Genomic DNA, 16,984 nt, shown 5'->3' on the forward strand with positions numbered 1-16,984 from the left:
CGCTTCCTTGAATTCATTAAAATTCCTACATTTTGGCTTTTGTAAAACCTGGTGATGTAGTTAGTTTTTTGTGCCAACCTGGCCGATAAACACTTGTGGGTTAATTGAAGGGTGGAGAGAGAAATGGCTCAGTGAGCCTCACTTTTCTAGTTCTCGGGTCTCTTGCTCTCTGATGGTCGGAACAGGGTGCAGCTGCCTTAGTCAGTTCCCTGCTTCAACTGGCAAGGCTGACTTCCTACAAGACATCCCTGCGAGAAGCCATATGGACCTACCCCGATGCAGCCCTGGATGCTGGAGCAGCCATGTGGAGACCCCTACCAGCACTGAGATACTTACACGTTCACTGATTCAGCTTTGCTCCTGCAGTTGGCATCATAGTGTGTGTTTTGTGAGATGGAGGAGGACTTTGTGGATTGGTGTTGGACTTATGGGCTAATGTTGGACCTGTGGGCTTGGGCAGAACTGGGTTGGGAAGTTTTCTTGATGTGCACTTAGCCTTTACATAAAACTCTTATACATGAGTTTCTGTGGATTTGTTTCTCTAAAGTACCCAAACTAACACGCCTGGTTTTCATGTCTATTCTGACTCAATGCCCTCAGAGGATAGAGAAGAAATTGCCCGGCATGATTTCTGAAACAGTAATCCTCTATGGAAACCAACTGCCTGATCTTTTGGCAAGTGGCCATTGTTGCTTCAACTGCTAAACTTTGCTTAGCAGCCCAGTACTTGACTCACTATGGCACCTGGCCATTTCTGCTTAGAATTGTCTAGAATTAACCCCAGTCATTCAAATATCTGAGTCAGCTCACACTAAACAGTGATTAAATTTGTTTTACATCTATAATTCTTTTTTTTCTGAGAAAGAGCATTAAATGAAATTTAAGTCTCTTGTAGCAGTCTAGATTCTAAGGTTAATATATACTTTAAAAGGGGCTTTAAGCACCTCAGTTTTATTTTCAGCAAGCAAGGTTGGGTCATCTACATGTCACAGGTTGTTAATAAGCCTTCCTCCAATTCTGATGCCACATTCTTCTTCATATAATCCAGCTTCTCTGATGATTTGCTCAATATGCAGATTGAATTTGTATGCTGAGAGGATACCTCTGATGCACACCTTTCTTGATTTTAAACCATGTAGCATTCCCTTGTTGTGTTCTCACAACTGCCTCTTGATCCACGTACAAGTTCTACATGAGCACAATCAAATGTTCTAGAATTCCAATTCTTCCCGCGGCTATCTGTGGTTTATTACATGTGATATTAATGATACTGCTCTATAATTTAAGCATTCTGTTGAGTTACTTTTCTTTTGAATGGGTACAAATATTGATCTCTTTCAGTCAGTTGACCAAATAGCTGTCTTCCAAATGCTCTAGTTCAGACAAATAAGTGTCTTCAGTGCTTTTTCAGCTTGTTGAAACATTTCCATTGCTATTCCATCAATTGCTGGAGTCTTGTTTTTGGCTCATGCTTTCAAAGCACCTTGAACCTCTTCCTTCAGCACCATTAGTTCTGGCTCCTATGCTCGCACTTGACCTGCCTGAATGTCAACGAGTTCTTTTGGTCCAGCATCTCTCTATTCCGTCCACCTTCTTTTGATGCTTCCCTTATTGCGCAATATTTTGTGCACAGAACCTTTCGGTATTGCAACTTGAGGTTTGGGTTTTTCTTCAGTTCTTTCCATTGAAGATCTGATGAATGTGTTCTAGGCCTATATACATTTCATAATAATAGTTGTCTGATCTTCTTGAGCTCCCCTTTGAAACTTTCTGTTGGACTTCTACTTCATAAGTTTTTCCATGTGTATTAGCTATTCTATGACTAAGGGCATGTTTCAGAGTTTCTTCTGACATCCACGTTGATCTTTTCTTTCTTTCCTGTCTTTTAGAGTTTTTTGTTTTCTTTATGGATGATGTTTTTGATGTCATCGCACAGCTTATGAGGTCTTCTGTCATTAGTGCTCACGTGTCAGAATTGTTCTTGAAATTCAGGTTAGTAGATTCCAGGTTGTACTTTTTGGTGTGCACACAGGTCATATTGGTACATACACAAGTTGGAACATACACACAATGAAATACTATGCATTGCTAAATAATGATGAGATAATGAAACATGTCTTCACATGGATGGACCTGAGGAATATGATGCTGGGTGAAATGCAAAATTCTGTGAGTCAATTCCAACTCATATTAACCATTTAGGACAGACTAGAACTTCCCCTATGGATTTCTGAGGCTGTACATCTTTATGGGAACAGAAAGCCTCATCTTTCTTCCTGGGAGTTGCTGGTGATTTTGAACTGCTGACTTTGTGGTTAGAAGCCCAACGTATAACTCATTACACCATCACAACTCCTGAGTGGGGTTAGTCAATTGCAAAAGGACAAATAGGTTATGAGACAACTACTATACAAATGAAAAACAAGACAAAGACTTTCATATCAAAGGGAATAGACTTTAGAGATTTTCAAAGGCGGGAGGGTATGGGTAGGAAAACGAAGCAATAAACTAGAAAAGGTTAACAGGTATTGACCTGGGTGAAAGGGATGCTAGAGGTCCCAAGAGGAAGATGAGAAATCAATGAATGGGGCATGGGAGAGTATACTGGGATGGGGGTTGCTGAGTGGTTTGAACTGTTGATGATCTGAAATGTAAACCTCACACCTAATGCACAGTTTTTTAATTGTTTTTTAAAGAAAGAGAAACAATTACATTTAACTTAAAATTTTCATATTTTGTGGGCATAGCCAGCCCCCCACGACTAATCATGGGTTCAGTAGGCTCAATTGTATGGTTGAGATATATAAAGATTATAATAAAGTCATAGGAAAATAGGAGCGAGAGAATCAAAGGAAGAAGTCAGACACATTTCATGATAGCATGCTCACCTCCTGGATGGCCATGATCTCAACAGCCAGATCCACACACAGCACGGGCAGAGAGGGCAGGAGAGAGAGGGATTTATTACTAACCAAGGCTTAGATATCTTTGGGGTGTGCATGCCTCCTAATCACAGGAAGGGGTTGTACAATAAGCATAAGAGTAACAGGAAGGGGATAAGCTAGGGGTGTACACATAATAAGAAGGGTAGGGACTAAGGGTGTACATGTAACAAGAAGGGTGGACCCTAGATTCAACATGGAAGCCTAACCTTGGTCACCCTTGAGTGGGCTTGACTTCCCTGGGCTCTGCTACAGGAAAACAATCTGCTACTATCCTTGTCAGAAGGGAGTGAGCCCGACATAGGGTGGGACAGACTATACAGTCTGATTGCTCTGGATGGCTGATAACCCTTAGGGAGAATAAACTCTGACCTACCTTCGTTGACCTCCAAGTGTATAGTCATTTATCATGTGTAGCAAGCAGCTAAGTTTGGTATATATTTGGGGGAGACAACTTGGGGGAAATCTTTCTGTTTCCCACAGTATTTTATTTGAAAATAGAAACTATAGTTTGTAGATAATAAGCTATTAATGAATAAAATGAAACTTGATTATTGTGGGGTTCCCCCCAAAATAACAAACTTAGAGGTAGATTGTTAAGACATGCCATAAAGATGCACTCTTCTTTCAGTCCGCCTATCCCTCTTCAGAAAGTTCACTGTGTAAAAGAGTCCAGGTATAAAGGTGGGTCTCTAATTGGCCTTGTGTCCCTTGCTCTCACAGCATGTCACATCCTGGAGTGTTGTGGTGGACTGGCCCAGGATGTCATCAGCTCCATTGGACAAGCATTTGAGCTTCGGTTTAAGCAATATTTACAGTGTCCTTCCAAGATACCTGCTCTTCACGATCGGTGAGTAATGTGGAAACACAGATCTCTACATTTCCTTCCTTGATATTTGACCTTTCCTTTGAAAACGAAAAGGGAGAAAATGACAAGAACCACAGAAAGGATCTGGACGTCGGGTCGGAACACCTCACAGGAGGGTGAACCATAACAGATCAGCAATGGGAGCAAAGCCAAGCCACAGAGCCCCAAGGAGTCCCCCAAATAGACTTCAGGCTAGGAGGTGCAGCTCCTGGAATTCCCCCAGAACCAGTGGGGAGATAGTCATAAAGGTCAGCGGACAGACCTGGAATTATGTATGCTTTTTTGTTTGTTTGCTAGTTATTATTATCTTTTTAAAATCTTTCTCTTTTTATCCAATCTTTTGCTTTGTCTCTGTTACTGTTGATTTGCCTGCTTATATAAGATAGGGATGGGGAGCTAGCTTGAGGAGAAAGCAATGGGATCCATGGTCCCAGAGGGACCTGGGGGGAGAAGGAGGCGGGGGAAGGGAGCAGTGAGTAAACAATGCCATAGATAGGGGAATAACTAGAGAATTAAAATCAATAATGAGGACATAGAGATCCTGGGGGTGTTGGAGCAACAGCAATCTAGCTGAGAGGAATTACTAAGAGACGGAAGTAAGGCGAGCCTGGTGGTGGTACAGCAGGAAGGTAAAAGGAAATAGAGGAAAGACCTAGGAAGCAAAGCTATGGATAGAGGTATACGCATAGGTGTGTACTTATGTAAACACATTAATTCAAACAAATAGAAGTATTGGCCTACATACATATATTATAAGGCAATACACTGAGGGAGTGGATGGACTTCAGGCCTCTGCTCATGCCCTCCCTCAATGCAAGAACACTTTGTTCTAACACACTGTCATTGTGATGCTCACCCTCCCGGCACAATCACTGAAGACAAAATAAGTGCATAAGCAAATGTGGTGAAGAAAGGGTGCTGTGCTCGGCTATCAAAAGATATAGCATCTGGGGTGTTAAAGGCTTGAAGTTAAACAGGCAGCCATCTAGTAGGGAAGCAAGAAGTTCACATGGAAGAAGCACACCAGCCTGTGCAATCATGAGGCATCAACGGGATTGGGTAATAGGCATCAGAAGACCCAAAACAAACAAACAAACAAGGGTAAAAAACATATTGTTGAGAATGAGGGGGGTTGGAGCAGAGACCCAAAACCCATCTGTAGATTTTAGGACATGCTCTCATAGAAGGGTCACAAGGGAGAGAACAACATGGCTGGCCCTACTATGAGACATGATGCCCCTCAGTGACTAAGGGCGATACAGGGGACAGCACCGGAGACACAGTGTGGGCATTGCACCTGACCTGATCCCACCACACCGAGGCAAATCACTGGGGGAGTGCAGCGGAACAGCAAGGGAATGGAGTGGCAAGGTCCCCAGGGAATGCTGAAAGTGGACTTTGGGGCCAGGGCGTGGTGCCCCAACAGACTGGACTGGAAAACGCTCCTAAGGGCCAGCAAACGATCCCTGAACTAACTACAAGCTTTTCTCTTGTGAACTGTTTTGTTCTGTTCTTTGTCAGTGGTTTGTTTTTGTTGTTTTGTTGTCTGGTTGTATACTGTTGCTTTGTTTTCCTCTGTCTTGTTTTCGTGCATGTTAGTGACTCCACAGGTCTGTCTGAATAGGACAGGCTGGATGAACTATCTGGAGGAAAAACAACGGAACCGACAGTTCCGGGGGGACTTGGGGTGGGGGGGTAGGGGGGGTAAGGAAGTGGTGTTAACAAACCCAGGGACAAGGGAAAAACATGGGACCCCAAATGGTAGAGAAGGGGGAGTGGCAGGCCTGGTAAGGTTGCTTAGAGAAGAGGTATACTCTAGCCCAGGTGGCGATGAAGCATGGTAGTAGGGCAGGAGGAAAGTCAAGGGAGATGGAGGAAAGAGCTAGGAGTCAAAGGGCATTCATGGAGGTCTAGACAAAGACATGTACATGCAAATATATATAGGAGGATGGGGAAATAGATCTATGTGTCTATATTTATAGGTCAAGTATTAAGGTGGCGGAAGGACCTTGGGCCTCTACTCAAACACTCCCTCAATGCATGAACACCTTCTTTTATTAAATTGGAACTCTATGATGCTCACTCTCCCGACACAACGGCTGGAGCCAAAGTGGGTGAACAAGTAAATGTGGTGAAGAAAGCTGATGGTGCCCGGCTATCAAAAGAGATAGTGACTGGGGTCTTAAAGGCTTGAAGATAAGCAAGCGGCCATCTAGCTCAGAAGCAACAAAGTCCACATGGAAGAACACACCAGCCTGTGTGATCAAGTGGTCCCAAAGGGATCAGTTACCAGGCATCAAAGAACAAAAAATCATATCATTGACTGCACACCTCCATGATAGGATTGCTGAAGACAAATGGGTGCATAAGCAAATGTGGTGAAGAAAGCTGATGGTGCCCGGCTATCAAAAGAGATAGTGTCTGGGGTCTTAAAGGCTTGAAGGTGAACAAGCGGCCATCTAGCTCAGAAGCAAAAAAGCCCACATGGAAGTAGTACACCAGCCAGTGTGATCACGAGGTGCCAAGGGACCAGGTATAAGGCATCATGCAAAAAAAAAAAACCAACGATATGTGTGTATGTATGTGTATATATATATATACCATATTAAATGAAGGGGGAAGTGCAGAGTGGAGACCCAAGGCCCAAGTGTCGGCCAATGGAGATCCCCTCATAGAGGCGTTTAGGAGAGGAGATGGGTTAATTAGGGTGCGAGGTAGTACTGATGAAGAACACAGCTTTCCCCCAGATCCTGGATGCTTCCTCCCCCCAACTACCATGATCCGAATTCTACCTTGCAGGGCTGGATAGGACAGAGGCTGTACACTGGTACATATGAGGGCTGGAGGTACAGGGAATCCAGGGTGGATGTTACCTTCAGGACCAAGGGTGTGAGGGACGATGCTGGGAGAGTGGAGGGTGAGTGGGTTGGAAAGGGGGAACTGATTACAAGGATCCACATGTGACCTCTTCCCTGGGAGAGGAACAGCAGAGAAGGGGGGAAGGGAGACTCCGGATAGGGCAAGATATGACAAAATAATGAGGTATAAATTACCAAGGGCACATGAGGGAGGGGAGAAAGGGGAGGGAGGGAAAAAAAAAAAAGAGGACCTGATGCAAGGGGCTTAAGTGGAGAGCAAATGCCTTGAGAATGATTGGGGCAGGGAATGTATGGATGTGCTTTATACAATTGATGTATGTATATGTATGGATGGTGATAAGAGTTGTATGAGTCCCTAATAAAATGTAAAAAAAAAAAAAAAAAAAAGAAGGGTCACAAGGAGGGATGAATCAACCAGGGCACGATATAGCACCAATGAAACACACAATATTCCTCTGGTTCCTTGAGGCTTCCCCAGCCCCCACTTTCATTACCCGAGTCCTGCTTTTCTCTGCAGGTTAGACTGGAACATGTGCACAGGTAAAGATTAGAGATACAAGCTCACGACGCATGGAATCCAGGAACAGGAATGGGAGTAGCGGTACAAGGAGGGTAGGGAGAAAGTGGAGAGAAGAGGGAGGAAGAGGGAACCGATCACAATGATCGACAAATAACCACCCCCCACCCCACCCACCCCCGGCGGCCAATCAACAGAAACTGTGAAGGAAGGGAGAGGTAGTGGTCAGTGTCAGATATGAACATAATAATCATTTATCATTTATCAAAGGGTCACGAAGGTGGGGTGGGGAAGGAAAAATGAGGAGCTGATACTAAGGGCTCAATAGAAAGAAAATGTCTAGAAAATAATGATGGCAACATAGGTACAAATATACTTGATACAATTGATGTATGGATTGTTATGAGAGCTATAAGAGCCCCCAATAAAATGATCTTTTAATGTTTTTTTTAAAAAGTATCAATGTGAATAATCTCAAATCCACTTAAATACAAGTGGCACATTGCTGGTTTGGTAATGACTGATGAATGAATATTCCTCTAAGTTAATCTTAAAAAGTTGTTCTTAATTTTTCAAGTTGCCACACATGGCTATCAACATTTTAGTTCCACTGAGAAGTCAGCTGTGATCAATTGTGCTGCTGGAGAAGAAGATTGAAAGTACTATGGACTGCTAAAAGGACAAGCCAATCTGTGTTGGAAGAAGTACAGCCAGAGTGCTCCTTAAAGGCGAGGATGGCAAAACTTCATCTGACATACTTTGGACATGTTGTTGAGAGAGACCAGTCCAAGAAGGACATCATGTTTGGTAAAGTGGAGGGGCAGTGAAAAAGAGGAAGGCCCTCAATGAGATGGATTGGCACAGTGGCTGCATCAATGGGCTCGGGCACAGGAACAATTGTGAGGATGGCACAGGACTGTGCAGTATTTTGTTCTTTTGTGCAGAGGGTCGCTATGGGTCAGAACTGACTCAATGGCACCTAACAACAACAGCAAGAGGTTAGTTAACAACTTGCACGAAGTCTGTGGAGCAGATGGACTTAGGACCGAGTGTTCTCTGCATCTGTACCATTGATACCATCCGTCTTCACGCTGGGGTTTAAAACAGGGTTTCCTAGGCTCATTGGCACCAGGTTGGTTGGGAATAGGATGTAGCACAGACAACTGACAGATGAAAGCCAACATCCAAAATGAATCTTTGAATCTTGAGGGAAAAATCGATTTTTTTCATTGAAACTATAGTAACAGTCTCCAAAGTGATTTTTTAAAAGCTATTTTATTATAATTTTTGTTGTTGTTCTGTTTCTTCTGCAACTGTGTTACTATAGTAACAAAACCACAGGTTCTACATGTTCCATTGTTCTTGTTGTCACGAGCAGCCTAAATTCTGCTATAGGAGGCTCCCTCGTAAGTGTTATGTATGAGCTTGGTACTGGTATCTGGAGAATGGTCATCATTGTTTCTGCCTTAGATTGACATTAGCGTTATAAGCATAGGAAAATAGAATGCATAGTATCATAAAATGTATAGCTACATCGAACCTGAAAAAGAATATTTTCCTATTGGATGAAAATATATGTAACTTGACCCTAAAAGACAAACATTGTCTGATTTCACTTATATGAAATATCTAGAATAGGCAAATTCATTGAGGCAAAACGAGATTGTGGTTACCAGGGGCTAAATGGAGAGAGGACTTGGGGAGCTAAAGGAAGCAGAACAAAGCAAACTACACAGCTGAAGCTATGAAAACAATATAACAAAGGGGTGAGGAAAGCATGTGCTAGGACAATTATCCCAGGGGAGATCATTTTAGGAGTCTATTTTAAGTCTGTTGCTGTTGGTTCAATTTTGACTCCAGCTCCCTATGTCTGCCCTCGAAGCTGGCGGTTTGCGCCAGCAGAGGAGCCCTGAGAGCAATGGATGGCAGTCGGCTTCTGTAAGATTAAAGCTAGAGCAGTTCTGTTCTGTAACATGGAGCAGTTCTGTTCTGTAACACATGAGGTCGCTATGGTCTAAAGTAATACTATTAGGTAAGATAACGAGAAAAAACCCGATTCACTAGAAATGTATAATTAAAGACTTGTAAAGTCCGTATAACAAATTCCAAAGTAAAAATTGAGAAAATTGTAGAGAAACTGAAAATATCATCTTAGAGGAGGACTTTAACACATATAGGAGTGTGTTAAGGAAAAAAATCATAGAGCCATCTAGCTGTTCCAGCAGCAAGGTGCGCACTTAGTTCCTATGACACCTACAGCTTGGGTGCTACAGTTTGGGAGCCCTAAAAATCTTTTAAATCAACTGTATTGTAAGCACAGCAGATGTTTCAGTAGGGGCAAGAGACTCTCTTTCTCAGACCATAACAAAACACACATGTAAACCAACAACAGTAATATGAAAATTGAAGTATTCAGGTAATTGGCAATTTAAAATCAAATCACATTTCTAAATATCTTATAACTCAAAGAAGCAATCATAATGGAATTATGCCATTGAATATGGTTGATGTAAAATAAAATGGGATGAGTAGCTGAAGTAGGATTTACAGAGAAAGTTGAATGTGTTATAAGAGGGAAAGAAGAAATGTTAAGAAACCAATTTAAAAGCAAAACAAAACCACCAAAAAGTAAACCGCACGGGAATAGGGGAAACTAGTCGAGGCTGAAATCTATAAGATACTAGATCAGGATCAATGAAAACAAAGTATAGTTTTTCAAAGTGCCAAACGAAACAGTTGTGTGTGTGTGTGTGTGTGTGTGTGTGTGTGTGTTACAGTGTGTCTGGGGGCGGGCGTTGTTAAAAGGGAGCTGATGTCAAGAAGTTCAGGAAGAAAAGAATACTTGGAAACTGATTGTGGTAGCAATTGTACAATAGTGCTTGATGTGATTGAACTATGGAATGACATGATATATGCATTGACTGTCAAAAATAAGAGAGATCATATAAATCAGTTATGACAAAGATTTGTAGTTAATTTGCAGCAGAAGAAAGGGAATGGCTTAATAAGCCAAACAATTTTTTTTATCTTTACCAATATGTATTGTTGCTACTTGCCTTTGAGTGAATTCTGATTCACCGTTTCTGGAACTCGAATGGGTATGCCTCAGCACCTAGGAAGGCTTGTGAAACTACACATGGCAGGACCTCAGCCTGAGTTTGTGGCTCAGGAAAGCTAGGGTGTGAGGGAGTGCAGGAACCTAGAGTTTGCATTTTAAATAAACTTTTATGGTGCACATTCTGAGAAACAAAGGGCCATTATGAATCAGACTGGTAAAAAGACGGGTAACTCAATCATAAAATAGACTAAAGGATTTGAACAGAAGAGTATAACCAAGTGGTAACCATACATCTCACTCCCTCTAGGATGCCTAGGGAACCCTGGTGGCATCGTGGCTACTAGTAGGGCTACTAACCACACGGTCATAGTTCAAAACCACCAACCGTTCCTTGATAGAAAGGGCTTTCTACTCCCTTGAAGTGACAGTCTCAGAAACTCACAGGTCAGTTCTACTCTGTGCCCTAGGTGTGCTGCAAGTTGCCCTCGATTTGATGGGAGTGAGTTTGGCTGTTGGTTTAAGGATGACTAAGATTTTAAAACTGCAAACAAACAAACAAACAACAAATATTGGCAAGGATTAAGGAAGCTGGAACACTTATTCATTGCTGGTGAGAATGTAAAATGGCCCAACTATTGTGGAAGTTGTACTGAAGGCAGTGTGGCAGTTCTTCAAAAAACTGGCATTGGAACTAACATAAAGCAAACAACAACCTAAGTCTACTATTGATAAGTTGATTCAAACTCATAAAAACCCTGTAGGCTGGAGTGGAAAGGTTTCAGGTTTCAGAGACTAAACCTTAAAGGTAGCAGACAGCCTCATTTACTCCCTCAAACTGGCTGGTGGGTTTAAACTACTGAATTCATACTAGTAGCCCAACACTACTCCACTGCATCACCAGGGTGCCTTAAACTTAGAACTCCAGCAATTCCACTCAGGTATGTACATACCCCAAAGACCTGAAAGTAGAGACTCAAGCAGACACTTATACAACAATGTTCATTGTGGCGCTATTCACAATAGGCAAAATGCAGAAACAGTGTAAAGGTCAATCAATAGATGAATGGATAAGCAAAGTGTTGTATATTCATGTGGAATCCTACTCAGCCAGTTAGGGAAATGGAGTCTTGATTCAGATTACAGTATCAAGGAGCTGGAAGACATTATGCTGAAATAGAGGCAATCACAAAAGAACAGAAAGTGTGTGATCTCATATAAAAAGACTAGAAAAATCAAATGTACAGAGGCCAAAGTTTATTAGTGTTACCAAGGGTGGGAAGTGAGGAAGAAAAAGGTGTAAATGGTGATGGGATCATCATAGTTAGTTATTGTAATTGCTGTCAATAAACTGTATGCCTGAAAAAAATTGAATTGGCTCATAAGGAAGTTGTGCACGGATCAAGAGGCAGTTGTTCGAACAGAACAAGGGAATACTTCATGGTTTAAAATCTTAAGTGTGCATCAGAGTTGTATCTTCTTACCAGATATATTCAATTTGTATGGTGAGCAAAAAATCAGAGAAGCTGGAATACATGAAGAAGAATGGGACATCAGAAATAAAGGAAGGCTCCTTAGCAACCTGTAGTGTGAAGATGACACAACCTTGCTTGCTGAGAGTGTGGCGGACTTGAAGCACTTGCTGATGGAGATCAAGGACGGCAGTATGGATGACTCAATGTAAAGAAGACCGAAATCCTCACAACGGGACCAGAAGGTAACATCATGATAATGAGAAAAGGTTGAAGTCGTCACGGACTTTGTCCTGCTTGGATCCACAATCAATGCTCATGGAAGCAGCAGTCAAGAGATCAAAAGACGCATTGCTTTAGGTAAATCTGCTGCACCAGACCTCTTTAAAGTATTAAAAGGCAACAGCGTTACTTTGAAAACTAAAATGCACCTGACCCAAGTCATGTTATTTCCAATGACTTCATACGCACGTGAAAGTTGGACATCCAATGGAGAAGACTGAAGAAAACTTGATGCATTTGAACTGTGGTGCTGGAAAAGAATATTGAAAGTACCATGGACTGCTAAATGGATAAACAAATCTGTCTTGGGAGAAGTACGGCCAGAGTGGTCCTTAGAAGCAAGGATGGTGAGACTTCCTCTCACATACGTTGGACATATTATTAGGGAAGACCAGACCCTTGAGAAGAACATCACACTTGGTAAAGTTGAGGGGACGCGAAAAGGAAGAAACCTTCAGTGAGATGGATTGACTCAGTGGCTACAACAGTGGGCTCAGGTATAGAAATAATTGTGAAGATGGCACAGGGCCATGCACTGTTTCCTTCTGTCATACATGGGATCACGCTGGTGTGGAATTGCTTCGATGGTACCCAACAACAAAAAAGGAGAAAAAGAAAGAGGAGGAGGAGGAGAGGAAGAGGGAGGAGGAGACTGATCTCAAATTCTCTGAGGAAAGAGATACCCTTGTGTCTTGGTGTGGGCAGGTAGGGTCCTACGTAAAGTACTGGGCAACACCTGTGCATCTCAATGCCTATGTTGTCTTTATTGCTTGCGATTGTACTTTCAGAGAAACTTCAGTAAGAGTGACCAGGGAGATATACACAGAAATGTTCACTGTAGCAAAGTATAAGTTAGATACTGGCAGCTACCTAAACAACTCTTGTTAAGAGAATGGAAGGACAAATTTTATTTTTCATATAATGGGATACAGCAGTTCCCATTAAAAGAACTCCACAGTATATTAAAAATTCCACAGTATACATATATTACCAAAATAAATCTCTAAAATGTTAAATAGAATAAAAAACAGCAAGTTCCAAAAGGTTATGAACTCTTTGTCAAAATTTTATGAGCACAAATAATTTTCTATGTAGTTTATAAATACATATATAAATATGTAGATGTGTATACAAACAGTTATAAAAATATTATATATGACTCCAGGACATCTAAATATAGGGGAGGGATGGAATGGGTTTTAAATGTATTTATCAAGTACATAGTTTCCCTAACAATTTCATAATATTTTTATATATTTTCCCTAACATTTTCATAAGAAAATGTCCTAGTCTAGAGAATGAAGTTTACAGTGAGTACCTGTATACCTACCATCTAGAACACAAGCTTCCAACTTATCTGGTCTACTAGTGCCTTTTCAGAAAAAGAAAAAATTACTCATTGTTCCCTACTCTCAGCAATTAAAACCTTCTGCAATATACCCACAATTAAGGATAAAGAATAGATATCTGCTTTTGCAGCCTCCCCCCACCAACCCATGAATTGTTCTAGCACCCTGCAAGGTGCTGTGGGAAGCAGTGATCTGGAGTCTATTAAGAATATGTTATTCTTATTATCACATATTTATCTATACATCAAAGTAACTGAAGAATTTCATTTCTTAAAAAAATAAGAGAATATAGCAAAATCTAACTATTCTTTATTCTCAGAGGGGGATACATAGTATCTTTTATATTAATTACTATACTTGTCTGTATTTTTCAAATGTTGCCTGAAAGTAAAAGAAAAGCTATTAAGATAATATGCACAGAAATGTTGGGGGGGGGGTTTATTGAACTATCATTATTCTCTAGCAAGTATTGGCATAGTGTAGTGTTGGTCCAGGTTCTCTGTGAAGGACATTTACACCGAATATTCTAGAGCACTTTGGAGAAGGGGGAGGATTAGATTTATGACAGGGATTATTTTGCTATCTTCATGGTGGTAAGATTTGTTTTAAGTACTAATCTAATACATTACTTGTTAGCAATCTGTTCAAAATTTCAATTTCTCTTTGAGTCAATTTTTTATATTATGCGCATTTCTTGGAGGTATCTAGTTAACCTAGGTTAGTTAACCTAGATTAATTAACATGTTAGTTTGCAATTGCTCATATTCTCCCATATTTAATTATTATTTCTACATGATTGGTTGTAATGCCCCTTCTTTGTAATTTGACTCTTCTCTTTTGTCCCACCCCCAAGAGCAGCTAAAGTAGAAATTTCAATTTTTTTGTTGTTATATTTAAAGAGCCTTCTTAATCTTACCAGAGTGAATGAGGGGTGGGAGTGTGGAGTAGAGACCCAAAGCCCCTTGCAGAGGGGTCTCTGGAAGGAGACGAGCCAGTCAGGGTGTGATGTAGCAATGATGAAAAATACAACTTTCCTCTAATTCCTAATTGCTTCCTCCCCATCCTCACTATCATGACCTGAATTCTCCCTCGCAAGTCTGGATAGAGCAGAGGTTGTACACTGGTGCAGATAGGAGCTGGAGGCACAGGGAATCCAGGGTGGATGATCCCTTCAGGACCAGGGGTGTGAGGGGCGATACTGGGAGGGTAGAGGGTGAGTGGGTTGGAAAGGGGGAACTGATTACAAGGATCTACATGTGACCTCCTCCCTGGGGGATGGACAACAGAGAAGGGGGTGAAGGGAGATGTTGGACAGGGAAAGATATGACAAAATAATAATGTAAAAATTATCAAGGGCCTATGAGGGAAGGGGAAGCGGGAAGGGAGGGGAAAAAAGGAGAACCTGATGCCAAGGGCTTAAGTGGAGAGCAAATGCTTTGACAATGATTGGGGCAGGGAATGTGCAGATGTGCTTTATACAATTGATGTATGTATATGTTTGGACTGTGATCAGAGTTGTATGAGCCCCTAATAAAATGATTAAAAAATAAATAAAAATTAAGAGCCTTCTTTAGGTTTCACTATTTTTTATTGTTTTCTACTTTTATTTCAGTTTTAATCTTTAGATTTTTTTGTCATCCTGACTGCTTTATATTTAGTAGCTCTCATTTCTTCATATTTGTTAAAATTACTAGTTAGTGTCATTTTACTTAAACTTGAACTACTTCTTTTAGTATTTTTCTTGCTGGACAAATTTGCTAGCTATGAATTCTCTCCATTTTTGTTTTGTTTTGTTTGGGGAGTAGGTTCCTACTTATTTTTAAAATATAGTGTTTTTATTGGTAGTCTCTTTAGTTCAGTACTTGGACTTTATCTCCCTTCTGATCTCTATTATTTCTAATGAGAAATCAGATGTTAATGTCATTGAGGATCCCGTGCACACGATGAGCGGCTGATCTCTTGCTGCTTTTTATATTCACCCTTTCATTTTGGCTTCAAGCAGCTTGATTATGATGTGAGTCGGGATATGAATCACTCAATATATCATATTTGGAGTTTTGTTAGCATCATATGTGTGTAGATAATGGTTTTCCATCAAGTTTTAGAAGTAGCTGGTCTTTATCTCTTCAAATGTTTTCTGCCACTTTCTTTCTGACCTTTCACTTATGTATGTTGGTACCCTTAATGATTGCTTGTAGATCTCCAGTGTTTTGTTCAACATCTGGACATCCTCAGGAAGAGTTTTTGTGTTGTTTCTTTATTTTTTCTCTAAAGAGTCTTTATTCTATTATAACAGGACTGCTAGAATCTAAAAGTGATTCCTTAATTGCAGTCTCGAATGGACATTTCAGTCCATCTTTAAAGGCAAAAACTTATTTATCATTTATCTAGGGCCTGAGCAAGTATGGACAGAAGCAGAAAGCAAAATTAATATTATTATTCTTTATAGTTAGTGAGTGTTACAGGGTATAGCATTGATTATAACCTCCTGGTTAATAAAATAAAAATCATAATATTGTGGTTACAATATCAAAAAAGAACAATATTGTTAATTATAATGTTCTGTTCTAGAGAACCTAAGAGTACATTCTAAGATCAATCTCTAGTGGAACTTTCTGATGTAGGAGGGTGTGTTAGTCCGGGTTGACTAGAGAATCAAATTCATAGACACTCATATGTGTATAAGAAATAACTTTATATAAAGAGTAATTGTATATTAAGAAACATATATATATAAGAAAACATATCAAGGGTGGGGTGTAAAGGGGAACCGATTATAAAGATCTACATATAACCTCCTACCTGGGGGACGGATAACAGAAAAGTGGGTGAGGGGAGATGTCAGACAGTGTAAGATATGACAAAATAATAATTTATAAATTATCAAAGATTCATGAGGGAGGGGAGAGCTGAGAGGGAGGGGGAAATTATGAGCTGATGACAAGGGCTTAAATGGAGAGCAAATGTTTTGAGAATGATGAGGCCAATGAATGTACAAATGTGCTTTACACAATTGATGTATGTATGGATTGTTATGAGTTGTATGAGCTCCCAAAAAATGATTTTAAAAAAAGAAAGAAAACATCTTAGCCCAACCCAGATCAAGTCCATAAATCTGATATTATCTCATATATCCAATATCAATTTATAAATTCCTCTTCAGACTCATACAAAACATGCAATAGTGCTAAATGCAGGAAGGTCACAGGCCAGTGGGTGGAAAGTCCTGTCGATCCAGTGGCGTTGTAAGTACCTCAGCGCTGGCAGGGGTCTCCACATGGCTCCTCCAGCTCCAGAGCTCTAGTGCAGATCCGTGTGTCTTGTAAGCAGGAAGGTGAAGCAGAGAGTGTCCTGACTCCTGGAAGAAAGACAGGAGTTTTAAGAATCCTCAGGGCAATGATTAGGGCAAAGAATGTACAGATGTGCTTTATACAATTGATGTATGTATATGCATGGATTGTGATAAGAGTTGTATGAGCCCCTAATAAAATGGTTTAAAAAAAAAAAAGAATCCTCAGGGGAAGGCCATGCCCACACGGAGGCCTCATTTGGCTATGACCCGATTGACAATTTGCAAGTAGACAGGAGATTATATAATTGCCACAGGCCATCCCTTTCAA

General features: G+C 40.8%; 1 protein-coding gene across 1 annotated transcript in view; it reads left to right on the forward strand.

The window, feature by feature from the left end:
• The window catches only part of SHC3 (SHC adaptor protein 3), a 224,042-nt gene that overhangs the window by 149,621 nt on the left and 57,437 nt on the right, over positions 1 to 16,984 (forward strand). Inside the window, exon 7 of the mRNA XM_075550852.1 lies at positions 3,666 to 3,792. Within this exon, the coding sequence (XP_075406967.1) occupies positions 3,666 to 3,792 (127 nt within the window). The remainder of the gene's footprint in view (positions 1 to 3,665; positions 3,793 to 16,984) is intronic.

Source organism: Tenrec ecaudatus, chromosome 5 (assembly GCF_050624435.1).
Source record: "Tenrec ecaudatus isolate mTenEca1 chromosome 5, mTenEca1.hap1, whole genome shotgun sequence".
In the NCBI taxonomy this organism is placed as follows: domain Eukaryota; kingdom Metazoa; phylum Chordata; class Mammalia; order Afrosoricida; family Tenrecidae; genus Tenrec; species Tenrec ecaudatus.